The 25,578-nt window shown below is 44.3% G+C and overlaps 1 protein-coding gene across 1 annotated transcript; it reads left to right on the plus strand.

Annotated features, from left to right (window-relative positions):
* Nucleotides 1-1,615: 1,615 nt before the first annotated feature.
* Nucleotides 1,616-25,244, plus strand: gak (cyclin G associated kinase). Its single transcript, XM_068721055.1, has 29 exons — nucleotides 1,616-1,975; nucleotides 6,743-6,804; nucleotides 7,590-7,649; nucleotides 8,355-8,469; nucleotides 8,938-9,080; nucleotides 9,306-9,431; nucleotides 10,478-10,567; nucleotides 10,727-10,862; nucleotides 11,341-11,453; nucleotides 13,416-13,494; nucleotides 14,785-14,902; nucleotides 17,308-17,357; nucleotides 17,637-17,785; nucleotides 18,039-18,161; nucleotides 18,450-18,583; nucleotides 18,699-18,893; nucleotides 19,001-19,118; nucleotides 19,214-19,293; nucleotides 19,454-19,647; nucleotides 19,806-19,967; nucleotides 20,136-20,302; nucleotides 20,409-20,661; nucleotides 20,742-20,903; nucleotides 21,146-21,283; nucleotides 21,377-21,463; nucleotides 21,590-21,847; nucleotides 22,054-22,202; nucleotides 22,465-22,641; nucleotides 22,788-25,244. Exons 1-29 carry the CDS (start codon nucleotides 1,834-1,836, stop codon nucleotides 22,887-22,889), a joined length of 3,882 nt encoding a protein of 1,293 aa, XP_068577156.1. The 5' UTR covers nucleotides 1,616-1,833; the 3' UTR covers nucleotides 22,890-25,244.
* The last annotated feature ends 334 nt before the right edge of the window (nucleotides 25,245-25,578 follow it).

A 25,578-nucleotide genomic window follows, 5' to 3' on the forward strand; every position in this document is an offset into this window, starting at 1 on the left:
GACGAGTAATACATATCTCTCATTGATTTAAATACTAACTTAGTGGCCGACACACAGTGGACCTTGAGCTTTACAATGAGCTTCACGGCGTCAGGCCTCCTTTACCTTCATAAAGCCTACTGTGACTGTTCACACACCTGTTTACATCTCTGTATATATATATATATATATATATATATATATATATATATATACATATATATCACTCATTACGCATATTACTACATCCCTGTTTACATGACAGTTTACCCATTTTGCAATTAATTTCTACCACAAATAATATTGTATGTTATAATTTATCCCTGTTTTTTACTTTGCAGTATATTATCACTTAGATTTATTTTGTTTTCACTTGTGTGATTTTTGGTTTTATATACATATTAAATGTATATTGTTAGAGGGAGCCTGACATCTAAGATTTACATCATTGTCAACTTTTGAAAATTGTTTGTGCAGATGACAATAGATATACCTCAGAGTTCATGGTGGCAACAGCAGTGAGACCTTGATGATTTGATTTATCAGAATGGAACATTTGCATTACACATCAGCTTATGTTGATGAGGATGGTTTTGTGTGTGTGTGTGTGTGTGTGTGTGTGTGTGTGTGTGTGTGTGTGTGTGTGTGTATCTGGCTATTTTAGTGCATAGGAACAACTCTAACTCAACTAGACTATTTGTGTATTTGAACACTCCTTAGAGGGTTTGCATGCTTCACTTAACCTTCTAAAAATGTAAATGTGAAATATAATGACTTCTTTCATTTCTTTAATATTCTTTTTTTTCTAGCTTAGGCAAGATATTTATTTTTTCGATGGGGATATGATGTAAAATATCATTATGAGCTTGATAAGGCAAACAATTCATCTTGAATCAAATACATAAATGACAGTTATGTATCCAGTAGATGGCGTACTTGTACACAATATGTGAACTGCAAGAATGCTATCCTGTGAATTCATAGATATGATTGTAGATTATATGTTACAAAGTTTGACACCACAATATTTGTTGAAATCCAAAAGTATGTTAATAAAAAAAAAAAGTCATGAATTCATTGTTGTAGTAAATGTGCTATAATCAGAATCAGAATCAGAAACTGTTTATTGCCAAGTACGTTATCATACAAGGAATTTGGCTCGGTGATTTGATTTAGTATGCCATAATTTAAAAATATTAAATATAAAAATGTATAATAAAATACAGTAACTGCATAGTTGAACCATAACCCTCAGCAAAACGCAATAAGAGGAAGAAATAGAATCCCAGAGAGAACTTTTATGAATAACTTGAAAGCTTGTGGTAAACTACATTTGTTGTGGACTTGGTGTGTCTAAATATACTATATTTGAACACACATTGAATAATATATGCCAGACATGTCATAATCCATCTATACAAAATGTTTCCTGATGAATTAGGGTTTCTAAATACTTTTATTGCGAACACAAAATGACTTGTTTTCATACAGATTAGTTACATATTGATGTTAGCGTGGACTTGCACACGTTGCGACATGCAAACGTAAACACAGTAAGAGACGAGCAGCATCCTTTCTTGTTTCATACATGTTCCCCCTTGCATCACATGACTTAGTCGTGCGCCAACGTCATCACCCTTCACGGAAGTCAGCAGTGGCGATGGTGGCGGCCTCATCAGCCTAGCAGCAGGAAGAGGATGTTTGCTTTCAGTGAAATACTAATAACACCTGATTTAAAGCCTGTATAACAGAGTGAACTGTCATCGGGGGTTTTCTGCTGGGATTAGACGGCGCATTCACCTCACCCGGACCCGGCCTCTGTGAGTCTGAAGCAGGGTCGCTGGTGATACAAAAATGTCCCTGTTCCAGTCGGCACTGGATTTCCTAGCCGGGCCCGGTTCGTCCGGAGCGGCCAGCCGGGACCAGAATGACTTCGTCGGACAAGTCGTGGAGCTCGGCGACATGAAACTGAGGATCAAGAGGGTGATCGCGGAAGGTGAGCTCGTGTACCACTACGAGAAAAAAAACCCCGTTGATAACGTCTTGCGCGGCTAGGCACGCTAGCTAGCTGAACGAGCTAACAAGGCTAGCACTAGTGACATACTTCTACTGGTAGTCAATGACAATAGCGTTCGCACAACTGCAGAGCTATGCGTCACCCGGCAAACACCAGTTGATCAGTTGGTTTCGCGTGTGTCTAACAAGCAGTAAATCCATTTGCTGTGTGTGTGTGTGTGTGTGTGTGTGTGTGTGATGAATGGTCTCGATGAGCTCTAAATCATGATAATAGCTGCAGCTACAGCCTCCCAACCCCGTAGTTCACTGTCGTTTCTCAGACCGTATCGTCTTCTTTGACTGCAATAGATGTCTGACTCGAGATGAACACCAGAAGAGAGATATCGCAAATAAATATATATATGTGTGATGACAATGTTGTTACTCAGGTACTCAGTCATGGTTTTCACTTTTTTTTGGGGGGGGGGGGGGGGGGGGGTTCTAATTCTGCATAAATTATAAATAAACTATCCAATGGTAGGGATTATTAGAATTTTTTTATATATATATTTGTCATATAGCCCACAGATATGCAATGGTGAATTCTGGGTAATGTGTATGTTGAATGTGAAGTCTCTATTTAGGAGACTAATACAATTGTGTGTGTGTGTGTGTGTGTGTGTGTGTGTGTGTGTGTGTGTGTGTGTGTGTGTGTGCGCGTGTGTGCGCGCGCGCGCTTCATACCTATAGTCCAAAGAACGGACGCATCAGAGCGCCTGCAGAGCTTCACTGACTTCTCTCTCGTGACATGGAGGGAGGGATCGGTTGGGAGCCGGTACTCGTACTTCCCTGAATCCTCCGGTTTTTTTTTTTTATCTCTTCTTCATGTGCTTCTGGCTGCAACAGATGAAATGTGTTGATGATGAAACTTGATGAAAGCTCATTTCTAATATGGCTTCTTGAGCGTTGTGGAAGGTCTGCATCGGCGAGCTTTTTGTTGACGTGATGCTTTTGAAGTTTGAGTAGTTTGTCAGTTAAAAGCCATCTCAAATATAAAAAAAAAAAGGATTTTTGATATTTATTATTATTGGTATATTTACTCTAGCAAGCTGAAGATATATTGTATTATATATTATATCAAATGAACCACAAAAATACCACCGTCTGAGTTTGATTCTAATAACGGCGTGTATTTGTTTGTGTGTACTCTGTGGGAACGGGGATTGTTGCATCACAATCTTTCTATTCTACTATCATGCATGTTTAGTTGCTTGCAGTAGTGGCTGGTAGAGCAGACGCTGCACGTGTAACACTAATCTTTATCTTTTCCTGTAGTCTGTTAAAAAGATACAGGCTTAATCAGATTGAACCTTACATAATAATTGATTCATTTTTACAATCAGTTTTTTGTTTTTTTTAAATTAAGTGGGATCAGTTAGGCTGAAAATAAGTGAGTTATTGTTCAGTCATTAGAGTTTTCAGCAGCATGCTGAGTTTTCAGCATGATCAGACCATCAGGTCAGAGGTCAACTCGTCCACGGTGTGGCTTCAGTGGTTCAGCAGGCCAACCTTTTAATGTCCTTTATTACCGTGAACTTACTACAACACAAACAAAGAACTCTTGGCTTTTCAGCTAACGTAGTCGGAGGAAATCAACGATGAGCTTGACGTTAAAGGAGTTGACGCGTCTCTTTGCTGTGTGAGCCGTCTCTGTCCTCCTCGCTTGGAACTCGGCGACTAATTCCGACAGATTGCCTCATCGCCTATCGTGCAAGGATGCAAGGAAAGGGTTTTTGTCAGAAACCGTTTTTTTTTCCTTTGTAATTCAAAGTTCCCACTTCCACATCCACTGATTGCAACTCTCTGACTCATTCGGAGGCATTCGGTCCCAACTGCAGTCTAGATGTGTAGAATGATGCCTTTCTTTTAGATATAGTTCTGTTTATGGTGCGAAAAACCACAACCGCAGATTGAAAAAAAAAAATCCCATTAAAGGCTGCAAAACCATCGATTAACGGGGAGATTATGACGTCTTTAAAATGTCAGATAATAGTGTGAAATTCATTGAACTTACAATTCTATTAACAGAGAGGTTTGCAATGAAGAAGCACAAGTTAATGCTTTGATAAATGATTACTTAACCGATTATTCCTGTTGTTGTTGCCTAACTCTCTGTGGATATCCCAGCAGATCACCTCTGATCACCAGTGTAATCGCTGTGTTGAGATCGACCATCCTCAGCTGTGATAGCTGGTTGAACAGAGGTTAATGAAGGAAACGCACAAAGAGTGTTGAAATCGGAGCAGATGGTAGAACTCACACTGAACCGTCGCTCTTTTCAAGCGCTCGTCCTGCTCAGTGAAAGGTGTCTTTGTTGTTTCTCCACATCTAGATCTTTGGAGGGAGAACACAATGGTCGGCCGTTACCAGATGGTTCTATTTTATTATTTTTTTTTACGACCATGACTAGTTTGTCTGTCTCCTGAATCGGCCACTTGGGCAGATAGGCCACACCCACCTCAAAAGAAAATCTGTTTGTGCAGCCCCATAATGCAGTTGGGTACATTTAAGACACGTTGCTGATGGGGGAAAGAAAAAAAAAAGTCACCACACAAGTTGTGGTTGTCATCATCGTTGTTTTGAGGAACCACATTCTCTGTGTTCTTCAGGTTAGTGAGGCAGAGGTTATTATCGTCACAGGACTGAACAGGGTTTCTCCTCTACGTCCTCTGAGCAGGTGAAACCGTAGACGAGGTCTCTGTACCCAGAGGCAGAGTGGAAACTCTGTGCTTCCTTCCTCACGTATTCCTGTCGTTATTTAACACAACTACAAAGAATTTGCCCTGGAAAGATTTATTACATTAGAGTATGATGGAATAAGTCTTTTTTTTTAACATTTCAGTCCTTGTTTTTGGAATGGATAGGAGCAAAGGAAATGGAGCCTTTTTTTTTAGTTTTCAGTCTGTCCCCCATGCGAGCGCAAGACAGAGGAAGACATGTGATCCCCACACCGGGGACGGCTGTGCAGCCTCACAGCCAAGTCTCTGGAGCGGCACCACGTCCATGTTGCTGAAACGGACGACGAATCGTGTTCTGGTTCCACTTTGTGTTGTTTGTAATGAGCTAAAGTGAGGCAGTGAAACTAGTGTTGTCCCTTTTTAATGCTAAAGAAGAAATAAGAGAGTAAGAGCATCAGTCTGCGGTTTGAATCTCAGATGAGGTTTAAAAAAAAAAAAAATCAAGACTGTCAAAATAAACGGCGGTGGAATCTTCCCTGTGTAAATAAAGATTAGAATCTTGAGTGTGCTCATTTAAGTTTTCGCAAAAACAAAGCCAGCTTGGTAGTTGATTTACTCCCCTCAACGATAACCCCCTCCCCCCCTCCCCTCCCTGTTTGGACTGTGACTTGCTTAAATACATAGACATACACAGCCACACTTGATAAAAAGAAAAGTTAGGAAACCAAAGGTTCTCGTCCGTCAGCCCAGTGGCTTTGAATCCTGACATAAACCACGAGCCATCACCAGAAATACATTGTGACGTACAGATGTATGAATCTGTTCCGATTATGTATTCATAGTTATTGTCATACTTTTAAATATCGAGGCAGTGTACAGATTGTTACTTAACTAAACTTGAAGTGACTGGGTTCTCGGTCGCACGGATTCATTCCATCAATTTCGTTGTAATTGGAGCAATTTGGTGCCGTTTCATGAAAAGAACGTGTGTCCAGTCTGTGCAGCCGGGTTTCTCTGTGAAAAGGTCACAGGTCAAACTGATTCTGCTCCCTCCCCAACATGCTCTTCCATTGAGACGTGTGCACAACACCAGAACCCTGGCCCATCTAAATGGAACCATACTCGATGTCATGAATGACGCCTGTGTTTTTCCCTGCAGTTACATTTGAAAATGGCCGCTGTGCCTCATAACGACTGCGGCGTTGGCCTCGTCGTCACGCCGTCTGTGAGAAGGCGCAGCGGGCGAGCGGAGGCCCGTAGGTCAGAGACGTGAGCTCGTGACGGAGAGGGTTTGCTCGTGTTGTCTCAGCTCCAACTTTCTCCACTGCGGCCGCTCAGTGGCCGACAGACGAGCGTTAGGTTGTACTTGGCGTTTATGAGCGGGCGATTCGGAGCGTCGCTGCAGGATTTAGTGCTCTCTGCAGTCACGAGGTGCCTCTAAATGACCCGGCACCCTGTGGCGTTACGCCGCTGTTATCTCCACTTACATCTGATTTATTTCTATCATCATAACCGACTCATGTGACAGAACGTACGGCGCAATGATGGGCCATTAACGGAGCACTTACTTAAGCACAGGTAAAAAATCAGCTAATGGATATGTTCCCTTTTTTATTTTTGTTGTGTTTCATTATCTGCCCTTCATGATGTCACAGAGCAGTGACATAAAACACCAAACACACACACACACACACACACACACACACACACACACACACACATTAGAGTACACCAGTCACACCAGAACAAATCAGGAAAGTCGACATTCATTTAAGGCCGGAGCTGCGTTCAGATGCATAACGACACGTTCTGCTCTGCGTCACACAGGCGCCACAATACATTGCACATTTGTGAATGACGATTATGTATCGTTGTTAGAGCTTAAGAGTGTGTGTGTGTGTGTGTGTGTGTGTGTGTGTGTGTGTGTGTGTGTGTGTGTGTGTGTGTGTGTGTGTGTGTGTGTGTGTGTGTGTGTGTGTGTGTGTGTACTGTTCACGTAGATGTGGAGATGACTGTTTTGTTCTTCTCAGGTGGATTTGCCTTTGTGTATGAAGCCCAGGACATGAGCGGAGGTAAAGACTATGCCCTGAAGGTAAGATGAAGCTCCAGGTCTTCTTCAGAGATCACCTGATCTCAGAACGACAACAAACTAGGGATGCACCGTACGACTTGTTCAGTCCCGATAGCTTAAGATATTCTAATGTTTATTATTATTATTATTATTATTATTTTACGTGTTTCGTCGCAAATACGAGGTGCTTGGGATACTGTGAATTTTTATTATTTTTTATTATTAATTGTCTTATTGGGGTGTCCAGCTGCGGCATGACATATTGGCTCGATAGCGCCCCCTATAGCGTAGCCCCAACTTTGGGTTTCACCTAGCTGTATGAAATTTTGGTAGGCATGTGGAACGTGATGGGACGTACAAAAAAAAGTCAAAAGGAGGTATATCCTAAACCAAACAGGAAGTCGGCCATTTTTAATTTTATGACCTTTTTTTGGACCGTTTCAAGGCACCCTTAACCTTCACCCTTCAGATTAAGTTAATAAACTGTATGCTTTACAATCGTTTATGTATCAGGCTTGACTTGAACATTGCTTGCTCTCCTAACTTCACTGAACTTAATACATGGATGTACTTTTACTTCGTTGTTTTCTGTCGTACACCAGCGACTTGGTAAAAAAATCTTCAAAGTTTAAACCCTTTAAATGCAGAATGAATTAGGTTTCCAGTATGTAATGTATAAACTCGTGACCCTCCAAAACAACAATGGTCTCTGTGTGTGTGTGTGTGTGTGTGTGTGTGTGTGTGTGTGTGTGCGTGTGTGTGTGTGTGTGTGTGTGTGTGTGTGTGTGTGCGCTCTTTTATTTCAGAGGCTGCTGTCCAACGAGGAAGAGAAGAGCAAGGAAATCATACAGGAAGTCTGCTTCATGGTATCCTTTATCATTCCCAGAGCACGGTGAAAAAGACACTGCTGTTTTTCTTCTGGTCCATTAGAGAGCCGTTCTGTTTTGGCACTTAGCAGAGAGCAACATGTGACAAAGTTAATCTGTAACTCATCACTTCACGAGACAAAGCTTCTGCAGCGTCGCATGCTGTCATTACTAGACCGCTTTTAGTTTACTGGCAACACCGCGCAATGTCAGAATGCGTAACACAGGAGCTAATATATATTTACAGTGAACCGAAGAGCCGTTTGTCCAGCGCAGCAGCTGAGAGGCTGGGACGCCTCTTGTCCTGTTGCACAACAGTTGTTTTCTGCCGTGTAGCACATTGTGAAGGCGCAGGCCTTTTGCTAAACGAAGCGCTTGCGTTCCCGCTACCATTGCAACATTTCGTGTTTTTCAAACTTAATTATTTGCATAATGTGTAATGTCACCGATGCTGATGAGGCAGAAAAAGAAAGGTCTCAAGTCACCGGTGAATTCTCCCGATCACCCAACCATCGTCTCTCCCTTGTTTTCACCGGGTGACTAGCGACCCACATGTCCACGATGACTGATTAAACTGCTTAATTAGACACTTTTGATTTTCATCCTGCACAGCAGCATCCAAAGTGGATGGTAGGTTCTGAAATGAGCTGAAGCCAGGCTTGATATCACAGTAGCGTTACGTTCCTTGACCTGCTCGCTCTATAGAAAAAGCTGTCGGGTCACCCCAACATGGTTCAGTTCTGCTCCGCGGCCTCCATCAGCAAGGAAGAGTCCGACACCGGACAGGCCGAGTTCTTGATCCTCACCGAGCTGTGTAAAGGTAACTTCACATTCACTCTTCCTCACTACTAGTACTAGTTCATACATCAAACCGGGTCCAGGACCCCCGTCAGGTCCAGGACCCCCGTCAGGTCCATTCCCTAATGACTCTGAACAGGCGTGATGAAACGGTTTCCTGTCTGCGGCCTTTCCACTTCCTGCTCTACTTCCTGTCTAATCAGTCTGACTGTTCATTTGCGACAGACTGTGTTGTCATTCATGTATTCCAGCTTTGTAAGCAGCCTTACTTACCCATGAAACGTATGTTTCAACACTGTTCATTCATTTGCTGGATGTGTGTGAAGCACCTTTTCTCCGTTCGATGAGCTTTTATCCACAGTGTCTCGTATTTTCCCAAATTAACCCGACAGCGTACAATCGACGGACCGAATGAAGAAAAGGCTTCTGTGTTGTGACAGGTGCTGCTTCCCTCTTTTTTTTGATCTGTTCTGTGTCTCTTCTGCCTCAGGTCAGCTGGTGGACTTTATAAAGCGGGTAGAGCAGAGGGCTCTCCTGTCATGTGACACTGTGCTGAAGATCTTCTACCAGTCGTGTCGCGCCGTGCAGCACATGCACAAACAGAAGCCTCCGATCATACACAGGGACCTCAAGGTCCGTTGCTCCTTGCTAGTTGGATGAATGAAGGATGTGTCACATGATCAAGTGTCCATAATATGCAGCGCAGATGAATTTAATTCTGACTCAGTTTGTATCGAGTGAAACAGACTTAATGCTGAATTTACGTTACAATAAATCAGGGGCTATTGTGATTACTAATTGGTAATTAAATGTGTATTGATTAACATGCGAGCCCTCTGCTTACTTGATCTATTGCAGATTGAGAACCTCTTGATTAGTAACCAGGGCACCATCAAGCTGTGTGACTTTGGCAGCTCCACCACAGTGTCGCATTACCCCGACTACAGCTGGTCGGCACAGAAGAGGTCCATGGTGGAGGATGAGGTACACACACACACACACACACACACACACACACACTCTCACTCAAACATCATCCCAACAGGGCACTTCTGATGCAAAAGAGTCCCGCTCTTCCGTATAATATCGAAATAATATTTAAGACAGTTTTTACATACATAGATCAAACAAAAACTCATTTTTACTGAATTCATTTTCTGTACTCTTTTGTGTATTTTATGGTCCTGATTTCAACACGATTGTTTATGTCATACCAGCTGTTTTGAGAATATATATATATATATATATATATATATATATATATATATATATATATATATATATATATGCTTCACAGACAAAAGGTTTATAAATTTAATGCATAAACGCTTCACACAACACAAACCTCTTTATTTGAGGCACTCGTAGTTTGAATCTGTCAGCCGGTTTTCTTGGAGAGCGTAATATTTGCTGTAGTTTGTCCATGAAAGTCGGTTCTTCAATTGAAAAGGAGGGTAAAAAAAAAACGGATTCATTATCTACAGCAGATCAGTGACAACGCTGACAGAAACCAGAAGCGTTCGATTGAATTAACAGCTCGACATTCAGGAAGCGCCGATCAATCAGGTTAATTCTATTTGTACCATAACCACACGGACACACACACACACACACACACACACACACACACACAGGAGCTTTGCCTCAGCTGACCTCAGTATGCAGGACCCCGGAGGTCTTGCTTTCTAAATGTAATAATCTGCGCGTCTATCCGGCACCTGTTTTCAGGCTTGTGGCACAAAAGAGATGCTCGAGAGAAGAGCTTCCTACCATGTGAGGTGGGCAGGTGTTGGGTTTAGAGTCAAACAATTTGTTTCTAGAAAGCATGCTTAGCTGAAAAATAAATCAGGTTTTTCGCCCCCAAAGCATTTTCTTGACTTTATAGATTTATAGAAAAGTGATGCCTGAGACAGGTTGGAGGCTAGATTTACCAATATGTGAGCATAGCTGGATACTTGGCTCTGGTTTTATCTCCTGAAAGACCCCCACAGTGGTCCAACAGCTGTGTTCTTTTTCCCGTCTGTGCGTAGATCACAAGGAACACCACTCCTGCGTACCGAACGCCAGAGATGATCGATCTCTACTCCAACTTCCCCATCAATGACAAACAGGACATCTGGGTCAGAGCTTGTACCTTTTTTTTTAAATTTATTTTTATTTTGTGAAGATCACAGATCAGAACATACCGCTTTCTAACTCATTTTGCGGGGACATTTACAGACGTTCATTAATAGCGGTGGCTTTGAGAGTTAGTTTTTGTCTGTGTCGTCTCCATGCAGGCCCTGGGATGCATCCTCTACCTGTTGTGTTTTAAGCAGCACCCATTCGAGGACGGGGCCAAGCTGCAAATCGTCAACGGAAAATACTCCATCCCTCAGAACGACGTCAAGTACACTGTGTATCACAACCTCATACGTACGTACTTCCAGTCTGTGTCTTCTAGTTTCCTCCTGCTTCCCTCTGTTTCTCTCTCCTCCTCTTAAAGTCACCTTTTTAAACGTAACGTTCATATAGACAGAATATCTGCAGCACCACCAGTAACTTGTTACTGCTAATCCAAGTAGACTAAACAGCTCCACCTGGTGGAAAAGGTACATATGTATATTTCCTGCAAAGCATGCCACAAAAGTATAAATGATTAACTTCAAATTGCTAATTATTTAAATTGTACAATTTTATTATTTTCATTATTCACATTGATGACATTTTTTTTAATTAATAAGTCATATATATCATTGATCTCCATATTTAAATGTAAATGATATAACTGTTGTCTTGTTCATGAATTGCTTCCTTTATGTATCGACATGTTCTACCTCATTAACTCTCCTCAGATTTTTAACATTTCCTTCTTTTTCCTCTGAACCCTCCTCTTCCTCTTCCTCATTTCCAGGTTCCATGTTGAAGGTGAACCCAGAGGAGCGTCTGTCCATTACAGAGTTGGTCAACCAGCTCCAGGAGATCGCAGCAGCACGCAACGTCAACCCCAAGTCCCCCATTACAGAGGTGGGTGTGCTCATGATTGTGTCCAGCGCTGTGCTGTGCAGCGCGGCACTAGATCGTAAGAAGTGGTACTCCAGGGAAATCTCAAGTTGTTACACTGTTATTAGCACACAGGCATTTACCCCGCTGTGCTGTGTTTCATCGGTTTCTCGGTTGAGGTTGAAGCAAACGGAGAGCAGATTTTCACCACTGAAATGGAGCAAAGCTCTGGCAGTGGCTGCTGAGTTAGTCTGTTCTCCCAGCCAGGAGACGAGGGGAGAAGGTGCTCTCCTAATCTCCAACTGTCTCTTAGTGGCTTCAGGTATCAGTTTTGAGTAGGTGACAACTTTCACCAAGTGCATTTCGGAGTAAACAAGTTGATTGGCTGAGACACAATCTCAGCCTGTGAAGAGGCTATTGACAGGCCGAACCACACGGGTTCTTCTGCAGTGTGTGAGTGTGTGTGTGTGTGTGTGTGTGTGTGTGTGTGTGTGTGTGTGTGTGTGTGTGTGTGTGTGTGTGTGTGTGTGTGCGCGCGCGCACATGCACGCTCACTCGTGCACTCTCAAATTGCTGTTGCGGTTGCTCAGTCTCACATGCGACCAACACACACACACACACGGTGGCGGGCTCAAAGAAGTCTGTATTCTGTTTCCCAGGCTCCTCTCTTCACAGCTGGCATGGCCCTGAGAGACAAAGAGACAGAGAGACAAAGAGACAAAGAGACAGAGAGGTGGAACATTGGTGTAACTGGAATTAGAAACAAGCATGAAGTCAGACCAACACTTCAGTAATAAAGCAGCATTTTGGGTGGCAGAGTGACTTTTTCATCTAGCACCCACAGTAGCTAATTCAGCATAATCAGATTTAAGATAATAGCAATAGAAAAGCATGGTGGCCGGTCATCGCAGACTAAGCAGCCACAGCCTCTCATGATTCTTAAACACAAAATCCTGGTACTTAACGCAGAATCCGCAGCCGCAGTTGTGATTTAACGGAACGAAAAGCTGATTTCAATGTCAAAAACCTCCAGGTTTACCGTGAGTCTCCTGTCTGCCAGAAGCTTCCTGCTGTGTCGTGTACACACGACTGATTATACAGCTGAGCAAGTGTGTGTATCTGAATCATATTTCTCTAAGTTAAATTATAAATACTTATAGTACTTTTCTGGTAATCATGCACATACAAACTTAAGGAAAATCCATTTTTTCCTGCGCTTTCCTGCTTCTTCTGTCTTTGCTCAGAACACATTTTGTAACTGAAGCACTGAGTTCTTCTCCATCCCAACTAATGTCTCACCAAAGTGAACCCTGATAAGGTTGGTAAACGTGTGCAGAGGGAAGGCAGATTTGGCGATCGCTGATCTGATTAGGGTTAAGAAGGGGTTTCCCCTGCTGGACATAAGGAGATTATCATCCTCCACCTTCTCCTCCTCCTCCTCCTCCTCTCTGCTGCTTCTCAGCACAGACATATGGAGAGGCAGACTGTGAGATGGAGCAGAGAGGAGGGAGAGCAGAAAGCGTGTGAAGGGAGGGAGCAGACGTGGAAGTGAAATACTGAAGACTTCTCTGAGGGGAAGCGAGACGCGGAGTCCGTCTGGCTGCTTCAACGTAGTCCTGTTCACATCTGAGAATGAATTTAAGCAGCACGTCTGACACTAACAATTTTTATTTTTTTTCAAATGTAAAAATGTCTTTTCGGGATTCTTCTTTGAACTGGTGATTTAGATTTTTTTGGGACCTGTTGCTTCACACTCAGGATCTGATTGATGCTCTTTTTCTCTTCCTCTATTCGTGGTCCCCTGACCAGAATCTATTTTTGTGTTTCTAAGGACGATTTCTTTTGAACATCTTCTAGTGCCGCCTGTGTCTTTCTCGTCAGCGTAGTCTTCATTGTGTTGCCTTACCTGTCGTTGACTCACCTGCTACTATGTTGAGCGCGTACCACTGTTGGCGCCCCGTGTTTGACGGCTATGAATGTCTGCAGCTGCTGGAGCAGAACGGAGGTTTCGGCAACAACGGAGCCCAGCCGCCCATGCAGATCCACAACGTCCAGAACAATTCAGGTACGGGACTGTTTGCGTGACAATACACTGCACTCTCTTTGGGTTTGGGACGGAGTTTGTTTCTACATTACGGTCATTTAGCAGACGCTGTTATCCAAAGCGACTTACAATTCAGTATCTATCTACACACCGTAGACGCAGCTACGGGAGCAATTTTTGGGATTAAGTGTCTTACTCAAGGACACATTGACATGAGACTAGCGGAGCAGGAGCCGGGGATCGAACCGCCGACCCTCTGATTGAAAGGCGGCCCTGCTCTCCACTTAGCCACGGTCTGTTTCTAGTGTTCACGCTTTAGGATGGGGGCGAGTGAAGTTAAAACCTCTATGAAAACAGAGCAGTGTTCTGTCAGTGTCCTGTTTCTAAAAGTGAAATTCAGCCTCTCACACACATGCTGTATAAACCCATAAGGAACCTTTGACTGCAATCTAACAAACTGGCAAACATAACTACACTTTATTACTTAGACGCAGCCATGCAGCTGTTTTCAACATTGTTCTTCTGAGGTGTGGCTGAGCGAGACACTTCATTTCACTGAACTCAGGCTGGAAAACATTCTAACACACACACACACACACACACACACCAGACACCACCTGTATCTCTGAGTGTTACACATGGTAGTAAGTAATCTAGTTCACCTGTAACAACCCACACTAAAGAAGCTCCTCCTCCTTAGAGCAAAGGGGATCGTGAGCAGCAGTCAGTCGGTCGTGATCCTCACATGTGTTACAAAGTGTGTGGTGACTGTTGGTGATTTCCAACCCTACACTATATCTGAATAATTCTTCTGTTATTAGGATATTTGATTAACAATTAGGAGCCCAAGCTGAAGGTAACTGGTAAGATTAACCTCTACTTCTATCTAAATGAGCATACTAGTCTTTTCTACATACTCAAACGACCCTACAGTCACACATGCGGGTTGTGTGCCGTGACTGCACATTAAGAGGATTTCTGCTCGGCCAAGTCAACCATCTGTCGAAAAAAGGCAGAGCATGTTTGCTCTTTCCCTGGAGGAGTGGCTCCGGTCCTCCTTGTCCGTCCACACTATCAGATCTGGGCAACGCATAACGTTCAGTCGTCCGCCCGTCGGCGCATCTCAACATCTGGCAGCTCCACCGCAGCCCAAAAGATCGTATCCGATCCGTTGAACCTCAAAGTTAAAGAAAGGATTTGTTGAACCACTTCTGAAGTGTCTGTATGCGAGTGATCGTGTGGGAATGTGCCGTTTTTGACACTATATTCCCACATCTAAAATCATAGAATAAGCATTTTTCTGTTCTCTAGGCATATACGATCCTGACCAGTCGGGCAGCGGGATCTTGGACATCTTAAGAGGAGGAACGGAGCGCTTCCTGACCAACATAAAGGACACTTCCTCTAAGGTCATCCAGTCAGTCGCTAGGTAAGGTGCTCCGACCTCGTTCTCGTGATTATCATTCGTTTTCAGTCTTAATCTTTATCATCATTACAGATCAGTTAGCACTCATTGTGGTTTCCCCCCCCCCTCCCTCATAACCTCACATGTGGTGTTGCTGAATTGATCTCATGGTTCACATGTTTATATTGACTGAACACTCGGTTAAACTTCTCACATTTTACTCTTTAACTTCACATATGTGTATTTGTTACTTATTTAAACCCCCCCCAAAAAAAAATCCCATCACCGCATATTTAAAATATGCACTCATGGTTCAGATTTGTTATATGGACATCCACCAAATGGCAGAACATTTATCTAAACATCACTGTTTGCCAATTACCAGTCGTGACGTTGCATTAACCTGAAGTAAACGTAGATGATTGTAGACCTTAAGCAGTCACACTCATACCATCCCTGCCCCCAGATTTACCTTTTTAAAAGGAACATTTTGCTTCTCGGCCGTCTGGAGGACTTTTTAAGTTGTGAACCTCCCAGAAGAAACCTTATCTCAAGCTATCGCTCTTTGTGGTTCTTTGACCGACCACTGGCACACTGAGTAAGTGAGTGATCGGTGGGAATGATCAAGGTGCACTTCATCATCGTCGTCATCATCACTGACACCTCTAGTGACTGATGTGTATAAAAGAGTTGAGAAGAAGCAAAGTGTTCCTTTAACATCCTTTAAAGTTTGATGTTTCATTTGGCTATTCTATCATCGGTTTGTTCCATTTGTTTGGTCCTTTTGTTTATTTTTTTTTGTTGTTTTCTTTTCTCTGTCCCAATCCCTCATGGTCCCCACTATGTGTCCATCACCTAGCAACCCGAGGTAAATATGGGTCGGTGAACTGCGTTAAGTCATGCGTCGCTCTGTGTGCTCCTGTAGTTTGTGTTTTGATTTAGAGGAAGAAAAAAAACCCTACTAAGCCCTCTTTTTTTTTTTGTTTTGTTGCTGTGCCGTGTCCGCCATCACAGCTTGCTGATCCTAACATCACACATTCAGTAATTCAGTCGGATGAATGCAGAGAGCGGGATGTGAATGGACGCGATGTCGGTCGACGACGAAGCAAATGACACATGTTCTCTATCCGCGGTTACAGGAAGTGAATGGGCCCGTCGCTAACGAGGTGCTAATTCAAGAGCTGGTTTAGCTGCAGCAACGGTAGCCCTTGTTTGAAAGGTGCATTATACCAACTTGAGACAAGTCTTTATACAGTTAAATACCAGAAAGCAGTGCAAATGCAACATCCCTCAAAGTTGTGTGGTCTGTTAAAAAGATTAATTTAGTAGCCCTTGTCATATCGATTACATCATTATTATTTTTTTTGCCCTGTCAGGTAAACTGAAGTACATCCTCGACACCTCCATTATTTCTCAACCATTCCATTACTGTAAGCTAACTATTGTCAACCGTTCATCCATTACTTTGAGCCATGTCAAATTCAACATGAATCTAATACTTCACCATCTATTTGAACCGTTTATCCATTCATTTGAGCTGTCGTAGTTTTAGGTACCTGCTGTATTTTAACCGTCTCTGATCACTGCCTGACTTCTCATGCGTTGGCACCACATGACTGTCAGATGTTTCAAGTTTAAACACCTGAACGTTATGTTATTAAAAAAATAAGTTGAGCTGTTATCTTTCCACGTAACTCCAAGTAACTCCAGCTGTATCTCTGGTTGAGAACCACGTTCCGATATGAATGAATGAATGAGTGAATGAGTGGTAGTTGAATTGAACTACTAACTAAATCACCATCTTCCGCTCTGTGTCTGAACCAGCATCACCTGTCTGTCCCGACTCCATACAGATGAAATGTGTCATCGGCATAGATAGATTAATCTCATTGCTTGGCCTACAGGTTGTTTGTGTGAACTCAATTTTAATATCTATTGGGAATCATTTTGTGTTTTTGCTGTTGTCATCGCTCCAACATGATTTGTTTTGCTGTTAAAATCCAATGTTGCCTACTTTCTACATCAACTGACTGCCAATCATATTTAACACCAATGATCCTCCTAGATGTATTCTCATGCAACGGCAAGCATCTGCCAGATGCATGTGCTACATGTAAAAACTGAGAAGACGAAAATTTAGAACTTTCTTAGGAATTAATTTGCATGATTGTGGGACAGCCTTCGTTAAAACGGGTTGATTGTGTGGTAGCCCTGGTGGAGTTTGGGTTAGGAACATCTCCATCCTGCAGCAGAGTCAGTACATAGATAAATAATACAAAGCTTTCCTGTTTCTGAACCAGTTTGCGTTATCAAGCTTTGTTAATTGGCTATATTTGTGTGTCCCAGACTGTTTATTTCTTGTTGTGAATTGTGTGTTTCCTCCCCGTAATCTACTCCTCTCATAAGTGCGCTTGTGATTCCTCTCGCAGCTACGCCAAAGGGGACCTAGATATTTCATACATCACCTCCAGAATAGCAGGTAGGCATAATACCCTTCATAAAACTCACTGACGCACGTTCAACCCTCTCTGACTTCATAACGCTGCCAATCAAGTCATTATCCTTTACTGCGTGATGAACATGACGTCGGAGGTGATTCCATTCAGACGTGGCTTAAGTGACGTGCTGTGATATGATGTGTTAGATTAACGCTTTGAGAAAGGGTTAAACCTTTGATGTATTAGTTACACATGTTTCTCTGTATGTGTGTGTGTGTGTGTGTGTGTGTGTGTGTGTGTGTGTGTGTGTGTGTGTGTAGTCATGTCCTTCCCAGCTGAGGGGGTGGAGTCAGCGATAAAGAACAACATTGAGGACGTCCGTCTGTTCCTGGATTCACGTCATGCTGGCCACTATGCTGTCTACAACCTCTCCAAACGATCCTACAGGCCTTCCCGATTCCACAACAGGGTATGAAGTGTGTGTGTGTGTGTGTGTGTGTGTGCGTGCATGAGTGTGTGTGCAAGCACCTATTTGGTGGGTGGATGCATATTTGTGTGACATTGCCAAACTCTTTTGTGTCACTATAATACATGGGTTTATTATTGCCACTGTAATTGCTGTACAAGGTTCCTGTTGTATTCAGGAGTGTGTCTTTGTGTGTGTGTGTGTGTGTGTGTGTGTGTGTGTGTGTGTGTGTGTGTGTGTGTGTGTGTGTGTGTAGGTTTCAGAGTGTAACTGGCAAGTGCGCCGTGCCCCCAACCTCCGCAGTCTCTACAGTGTGTGTAAGAACATGCATCTATGGCTCAAACAAGACCAGAGGAACATCTGTATCGTTCACTGTCTGGTAAGCATGAGCTAACTTCAAATCACATTCATGAGACAATTTGTCTAACTTCAGATTAGATTTTAGAGGAGATGGTGCAAAGTTACAAAATCATTTTACCTCAGGTTGATAGCAGACCACCTCAAGGTGTCACTCGGAGAGAACCAGGACATTCTGATGTAGCATTTCAAAATTAAAGCCCTTCAAAATCGCATGCATGAGCTAACTTCAAATCACATTCATGAGACAATTTGTCTAATTGCACTGCACCATCCTTCACTGTTACCTCCACCTTTTCCGTCTCTGTAGGACGGCAGGGCAGCGTCGGCGGTGGCGGTCTGCTCCTTCCTGTGTTTCTGTCGCCTTTTCACCACAGCCGAGGCCGCTGTCTACATGTTCTCAATGAAACGCTGCCCGCCTGGCATCGCACCCTCACACAAGAGGTAGACTCACGGAAGAGATCCTCAACAACCCAACGTTTCTCTGGTTTAAAAAAAAAAAAAACACAAAAGAAAATCTGAGACTACAGGAGCCTGATGTTGCTTTTGATTGTTGCAGGTATATAGAGTATATGTGCGACATGATGGCAGAGGAGCCCATCGTCCCCCACAGCAAGCCCATAATAATTCACTCCATCGCCATGACCCCCGTGCCGCTGTTCAACAAGCAGCGCAGTGGCTGCAGGCCGTTCTGCGAGGTTTACGTCGGAGACGAGCGAGTCCTCACCACATCACAGGAGTACGACAAGATGAAGTAAGCTCAAAGAATGAAGTTCAGCTTTCCCTCAATAGAAGAAGTCAAAACAATGCTCCTGTTAATCGTCTCTCTCTCTCTCTCTCTCACTCTTTTGCTCTTTCCAGGGATTTCAAGATGGAGGACGGAAGAGCGGAGATTCCCCTCAATGTGACGGTCCAAGGAGACGTACTGGTGGTGATCTACCATGCGAGGTCTACGCTGGGAGGACGTCTACAGGCCAAGGTACACACACACACACACACACATCAACACACGCAAGCTGTCAGCACATTCTTGAGAAATAAAAGCTTATTTTACGCTCTCAACATGTGTTCCAGATGGCATCCATGAAGATGTTTCAGATCCAGTTCCACACAGGCTTTGTCCCCAGAAATGCGACCACGGTCAAGTTTGCCAAGTATGTACACAATTTTTAGAAATGCAATGCTTTTAAGCTGAACAAGATCGTTGTCACCCAGAGCTTCACATTTCATATCGCCTGTACAATAATCCGATTTCTCTTGAGATGTACTCTCTCCGTAAGTTCCTGTTTCCAATCTATCTTGTTCTCCTGCCAGGTATGACTTGGATGCCTGTGACATCCAGGAGAAGTACCCAGACTTGTTCCAGGTCAACTTGGACATCGAGGTGGAACCCAGAGACAGACCCAGCACCAAGACCCCGCCTTGGGAGGGCTTTCAAACCAAGGGCCTCAACCCCAAGATCCTTTTCTCCTCTCGTGATGAGCAGCAGGAGATCCTCAGCAAATTTGGTCGGTGCCATTGTTTTATAGAGTGTTCTCTATCCATCTGTTTCTCAGTCCACTTAAATATCACACATCTTTCTTTTCTGCCTTAAAGCCCACTGGATGTGTGTTTTACTTTTTCTCATTCACGTATAAACTAAACTTTAAAACCTTAATCGCTTCAGGTAAGCCCGAGCTGCCCCGTCAGCCAGGTTCCTCCGCATTTTACGACTCCGAGTCGCCCCAGCCGGCTCAGACCCCAGAAGGCTCCAATGCAACAGAACCAGAATCTCCTGTGAGCACCGACAGCAACGCCAACAACTTTTTCCAGACCCTGGATTGGGAAGGTACTCGTGAAAATCATCTTGATTTTGCCCCCGTGCAGCCTTGTTGTCCTCCATTTTAAAGAAGGGAACAGTGCTGCTCATTTTACGTTTACTGCGTTCATTCAAACAATAACATCCTCCTGATTAAGAGCCTTACAAGTTCCACTGACCAGCTTCTTGCATTTGTAGATGTGAGTGGCCCTCAGGATGCCTCAGACAGTCAAGGAGGGGGGTCCATGAATGACCAGGAGGACCTAAGTGATCAGTCGGAAGGAGAGTCCTACTCTTATTCTGCCCCCGGTGGGGAGCCGCTGTCACGTGACCCCAGCGAACCACTGTTTGATGCTGACTTCCAGGTGGGGATAGTCTTGGATGGCTGACTATATAAATACATTATAACTTCCTTTATAATTCCTCCAGCATTCCATTCATTGTTTTCATTTTCGGTGTTCCGCCCCTCAGAGCTCCCCTCCTGCCGCCCAGGAGTCACCTATCGGGGACACAGCTGACCTCCTGGGGTTAAACTCGGACCCTTCCGTGTCCTCAACCCCCTCCTCTGCTCCTCATCAAGGAGTCCAGGGAGGCCTGAAAGCTGCATCCAGCAACAGCGACCTCCTCAACGACCTGTTTGCCCCCCCTGCTGGTGAGACGGGAGCAGTGCAGGAGGACTTGTTCTTCAGTGGGCCAGCCAGCGGGGCCACACCAGACTCAAAACGTAAGAGCAGAGGCTCAGTACGTGCTCGGCTGCAGACCTTTCCAGTTGTCCTTAATGCATTGTTCTCCCTCTATCTGCAGCCATGGGCGACCTGTTTGACCCGTTTGGGATGGGGTCTGGCTCCGGTGTGGGCGCCACTGTGGGTTCATCTGGACCGGACCTGTTTGGAGACCTGTTGAGTTCTGAAAGTTCAGCTCACAGTAACCCTACTCCTGCTTCAAACACGAGCCTCTTCAACCTCAGTAAGTACATCAGCTGTTGTGACACAACTCCGCGTTGCGTCTCGGTCTGCTCTGAGGAGACATGAGTGATGACGCACACCTTACTCCAACTCGGCAGCGACAAACCTACAGCATCATGGAGTCATCTCGGATCTTTTGGACAAACCATTCTCCTCATTTAGGTGTCACGTTCCACCTTCTATTTGCGTTTGCTGCGAGCGTTGGCTTACTTGTCGGTGCTCTGGATGTTTTTGTCCCAACAGATAAACTAGTGAAGGATGCCCCAAAGATGACGTCATCAGCCAGCCAACCAGACCTGCTGGGTGGGTGGGACAGCTGGGCCGCTGGCACCACCGCCGGCATGAGCGCCACCACCAGCAAGCCCAGCTACACCAACACCGGTGAGTGACGGAACCGAAGTGTGGGGGTGTGTGGCTGACTGGAAACACGAGTGGTCAGTTTTGTACTCGCATATTTTTCTACTGTGTCTGTAGCTTCCGGCATTGCATCCATGTCGAAGGCCAAGTCTCAGACCTTTGATCCTTTTGCCGACCTGGGAAACCTGGGCTCCAATTTACCGGGTAAGAGCTCTGGTCCCAAATCCAACCACCTGTTGTGGCGCTACTGCGAAAAACAAACATATACACTTATGAACTCGTAAAATCTATAGATGAATCTCAAGTTAACTATCCTCCATGTTTTTGCAGGTTCCTCCAGCAGTAATTTTTCAGAGCCGAAAGCTGCATCCTCCTCTGCTAAACCTCAAGCCCAGCCCTGGCAGTCCGGAAGACCCACCTCAGCCCAGAACAAACCTTGGATGTCCGGATCGGGACCTGGGACGGCACCTAAAGCATCATCTGCCGCTCAGGCTGCAGGCACACAGGCCACCAAACCCAACTACAACCTCAACTTCTCCAGTGTCATCGGCGGGAGAGAGGACAGAGGAGTGCGTGGGCCTGGTTTCGGTACGCGACATTTGTTTCAGGAGTTATAACATCATATCTATGTTTGATTTTCCAGTTGTCACTCAAATACAGCTTCTAGAAATGAATAAATGTGATTAGTTTGTAATGTTTCTGTACGGTATCGTATTCTCTGTTCTGTATTTTGGTGCAAACTCTTCTTGGGACTTGAGCCAAAGTTCTCCGTAAAGATTTCATTTGTGACGCAGGCGCCAAGCCGAAGGTGAAGGAGGATGACTTTGAGGACCTGCTGTCAACTCAGGGTTTTGCCTCTCGGCCTGATAGAAAGGGACCGAGGACCATCGCTGAGATGAGGAGACAGGAGATCACGAAGGACATCGATCCACTTAAATTACAGGTAACAAAACTAAATGCGTATGCAAAGGACATTTTACACGCTGACAAACGCATTCTTCAGTGGATGAAATGCAAAACGTGAAAGTCCGGCATTACCGGTCTGACGTTACCACCACCGAGTCCCCTCATCCGTCTGTCCTGTCTCTTGCCAAAAGACTAGATAGACCAACATGGCTCCTTCTGGCCGGTGATACTCAGAGCTGACTGTAGCCTCCGAGTGCTGATCGGTGTTTGTGCGGTTTTATTCCGTTGTCCTGCTGCAGATCTTGGACTGGATTGAGGGGAAGGAGCGAAACATCCGAGCGCTGCTGTCGACTCTGAACACTGTGCTGTGGGAGGGTGAGACCCGCTGGAGGCCCGTGGGCATGGCTGACCTGGTGACACCTGACCAGGTGAAGAAGTTCTACAGGAAGGCTGTGCTGATCGTCCACCCGGATAAGGTACAGTATGACACTTACAATTATTGCAACCCTTCATCTCAACTGTCCTTTTGTTATTTATTAACGTGTTCTCTCTCTCTCTCTCTCTCTCTCTCTCTCTCTCTCTCTCTCTCTCTCTCTCTCTCTCTCTCTCTCTCTCTCTGCAGGCAACAGGCCAGCCTTATGAACATTACGCTAAGATGATCTTCATGGAATTGAACGACGCCTGGTCAGAGTTCGAGAACCAGGGTTCCAAAGCACTCTTCTAAAACCCTGGTCTGGATCCCAGCTAGACCGGACCGGACTGGATTCGGCCTAACCAAACAAGAGTTAGACTGAGCCAGATTGGACAGGACTGAGCCCACATTGGGCCTTAGGGGGCGCAGAGCCTCTGAGAGGTGTCCTCTCTACCATTCCCTTCACTCCCTTCTTTACTTTCTTCTGTTTCTTACAGTCAAGGAAAAAGACCCGTTTGCCTGGTGTCTGTCTGGCTGTAGGGACCATGTCCTCACTGGGTCATAGGCAGCCAGTAGAATAAACATTGTGATGGTTCTTTAACTCACTGCCTACCTGTACGACTGCCTGAGTGGTGCTGCAAACATCTGGAGGGAAGAATGGGCGACAATCACATGAGGAAGACATGAAATCCAATGACACAAGCTGATTATCTTAACGGTGGTATTCAGATGCAGAGATGTAATGACCCCCCCCCCCCCCCACACACACACACACACACACACACACACACACTAATGTAATGCTGGTAAATTTTGGCTGTGGCTGGTAGGTTTGTCATTTGTGCAAAACAAACCAGTCCTTTTGCCGACCCAACGTTGGCTGTGCATTTTTCAGCATGCCAGGCGATCTGGAACTATTTTGTTTTTAAGCTTCGTTGCCTTGAAGAATAGTGAATGTTGCAGATGAATCATAGAACAAACCAGCCACAGCAACCAATGGACTAAAAAAAAAATAAACTTCTATCCTGCCTCTAATGCAGAAGCAGGATTCAAAATGTCCTCCGTGATGTTGAAGATAGATCCGTTCATTCTTTGAAGTGCTGCTGCTGCTGCTCCTCTTTTTTTTTTGGGGGGTCAACAGTCGGTCGGGTTTGTTGTCGAACCTTTTCCTCTTCAGAAAGACGAGACTATTGCCTGCTGAACACTAGTGCTGCTTCTACCGTTACAGTTCCTGCTACACACACACACACACACACACACACACACACACACACACACACACACACTCCTCAGATTGATGTTGAAACCTGCATCCCGAGCTTCTGACTCCTGACAAAGGAGCTGAGCTTGTCTTGGAGCCCCATATATAAAGCTAAGTGGGCGGTCTGTTGTTTTTGAAGTGCTCTTTTAATTCCACCCACTCAGGCTATACTGTGTAGCTAACTGCATGCTGTCCCACACCGAACCTCTAAACAGCAGTCGGTAGGTGTGTCTGATTTCAAACCAGGGTAGTCCCAGCGGGGGGGGGGGGGGGGGGGGCTCTTTTAATGAAGTGCTCTTTTTTTTTTCTTGTAGCAGAAGCAGAAAGAGTCCACCGGGCCGATGGCAGCGCTGCTCGTTGTCTCCGAGCGTCTCCGTCATCACTGTCATTAACGGCTTCCCTTTGTCTCTGTAAGCCCCGCCCTCCCCCAGCGCCTAGTTCAGTGGACATGTTTGTTTGTTTTTGTCAGTGCATAGGAGGAGATCACAAAGTGAAGGAGTGAAAAGAGAATATGGTTGATTTGATCCGGTCGCTCTTAGTTTTACTCTTGTGTATTTTTTTGGGGGGGGTTTCGTTCCTAACTTTGAGCTTTTGTCAGTGAATCATCGCTTCGGTGTAAATATAGAAATATTATCATCCATCAAGTGGCTTCGTTAAGATTAGCGCCCGGGCCACTGATGTTCTCGAGCCTCACGCGTGACCGAGTGAATGTGTGTGAGTGAATGTGTTCCTTTGGGGGAAGATAATGAAACCTTGTTGGACATCATGCGTTTGTCGTCTGCGATCACGATCGTCTCTTTCTGAATTTAATGCTCTTCAGCCTCCTCCACACTTAAAACTGATCTTTCCAACTTTTTTGCATTTATTTTGTATTTTACATTTTACCTCATGGACCAATCAAATCACCAGTTTTCTTATTTATTATATTCTTTTTTGGGGGGGGACTGTTGTGGGTTATGATGACACAGATTCATGCATATTGTTGGCACAAGTGAAAATCTTCAGATAATATATAAGGAAAGTTTTGAGTGCGAGTTGTTGGTCGATCACAGTGAGCCTCTTTTTTTTTTTGTTGCTGTTTTCATTCCAACGCGTTTATTATTAAGAATTTGCTTTTACAAATATATATATATCCTCTGGGTTGTTTATCTGTCTCTTTGTTTCGTTCTTCCTCTTGCTTCTGTTTTGCATTCTGTTAAAATTCCAACATGAGGGGCCAGTAAACCGAAGTAAGAAACAAAAATGAACTGATGCTTGAAGTTCTCCGACGGTGTCGCAGTGTAAAGAGGGAGGATTGCAAAACCACACATCAGCAGTGTTTACCGCACCGAATCACATCATACTAATATGAATGTAGATTTCAATGCAAAAACAAAATGATTAAAAACCTTTTGATTTGAGGCAGATATGTTGGTGTCGTCTGTATTTTTGGAGGATTCACGTCTTTTATTACTTACTGAGCTAAATTAGACAAACATCGTCATAAGAACGTATTTAAAAATAACTGAGCTCATCTTCTTCAGTTGTGTGCTGTGGTTCTGAATATACTTGATGATGCATCTCAAACTTTAATTATCTTAATTTGTTTTGTGATCATTAAGCATCCTGAATGAATTATTAGAGGCGGAGGCTACCGATGCAGGTGCAAAAAAACCCCATTCAAATCTAAAATGTTCTCTATGGTAATGAGTCATTTAGTAGCAAGCCCAGTTCATTGATCACATCCCTTTAGTGATTAGA

This window comes from Cebidichthys violaceus, unplaced genomic scaffold (assembly GCF_023349555.1).
Source record: "Cebidichthys violaceus isolate CVI_PGR_0920_01 unplaced genomic scaffold, fCebVio1.0.p SCAF_26, whole genome shotgun sequence".
NCBI classification, from domain to species: Eukaryota; Metazoa; Chordata; class Actinopteri; order Perciformes; family Stichaeidae; genus Cebidichthys; species Cebidichthys violaceus.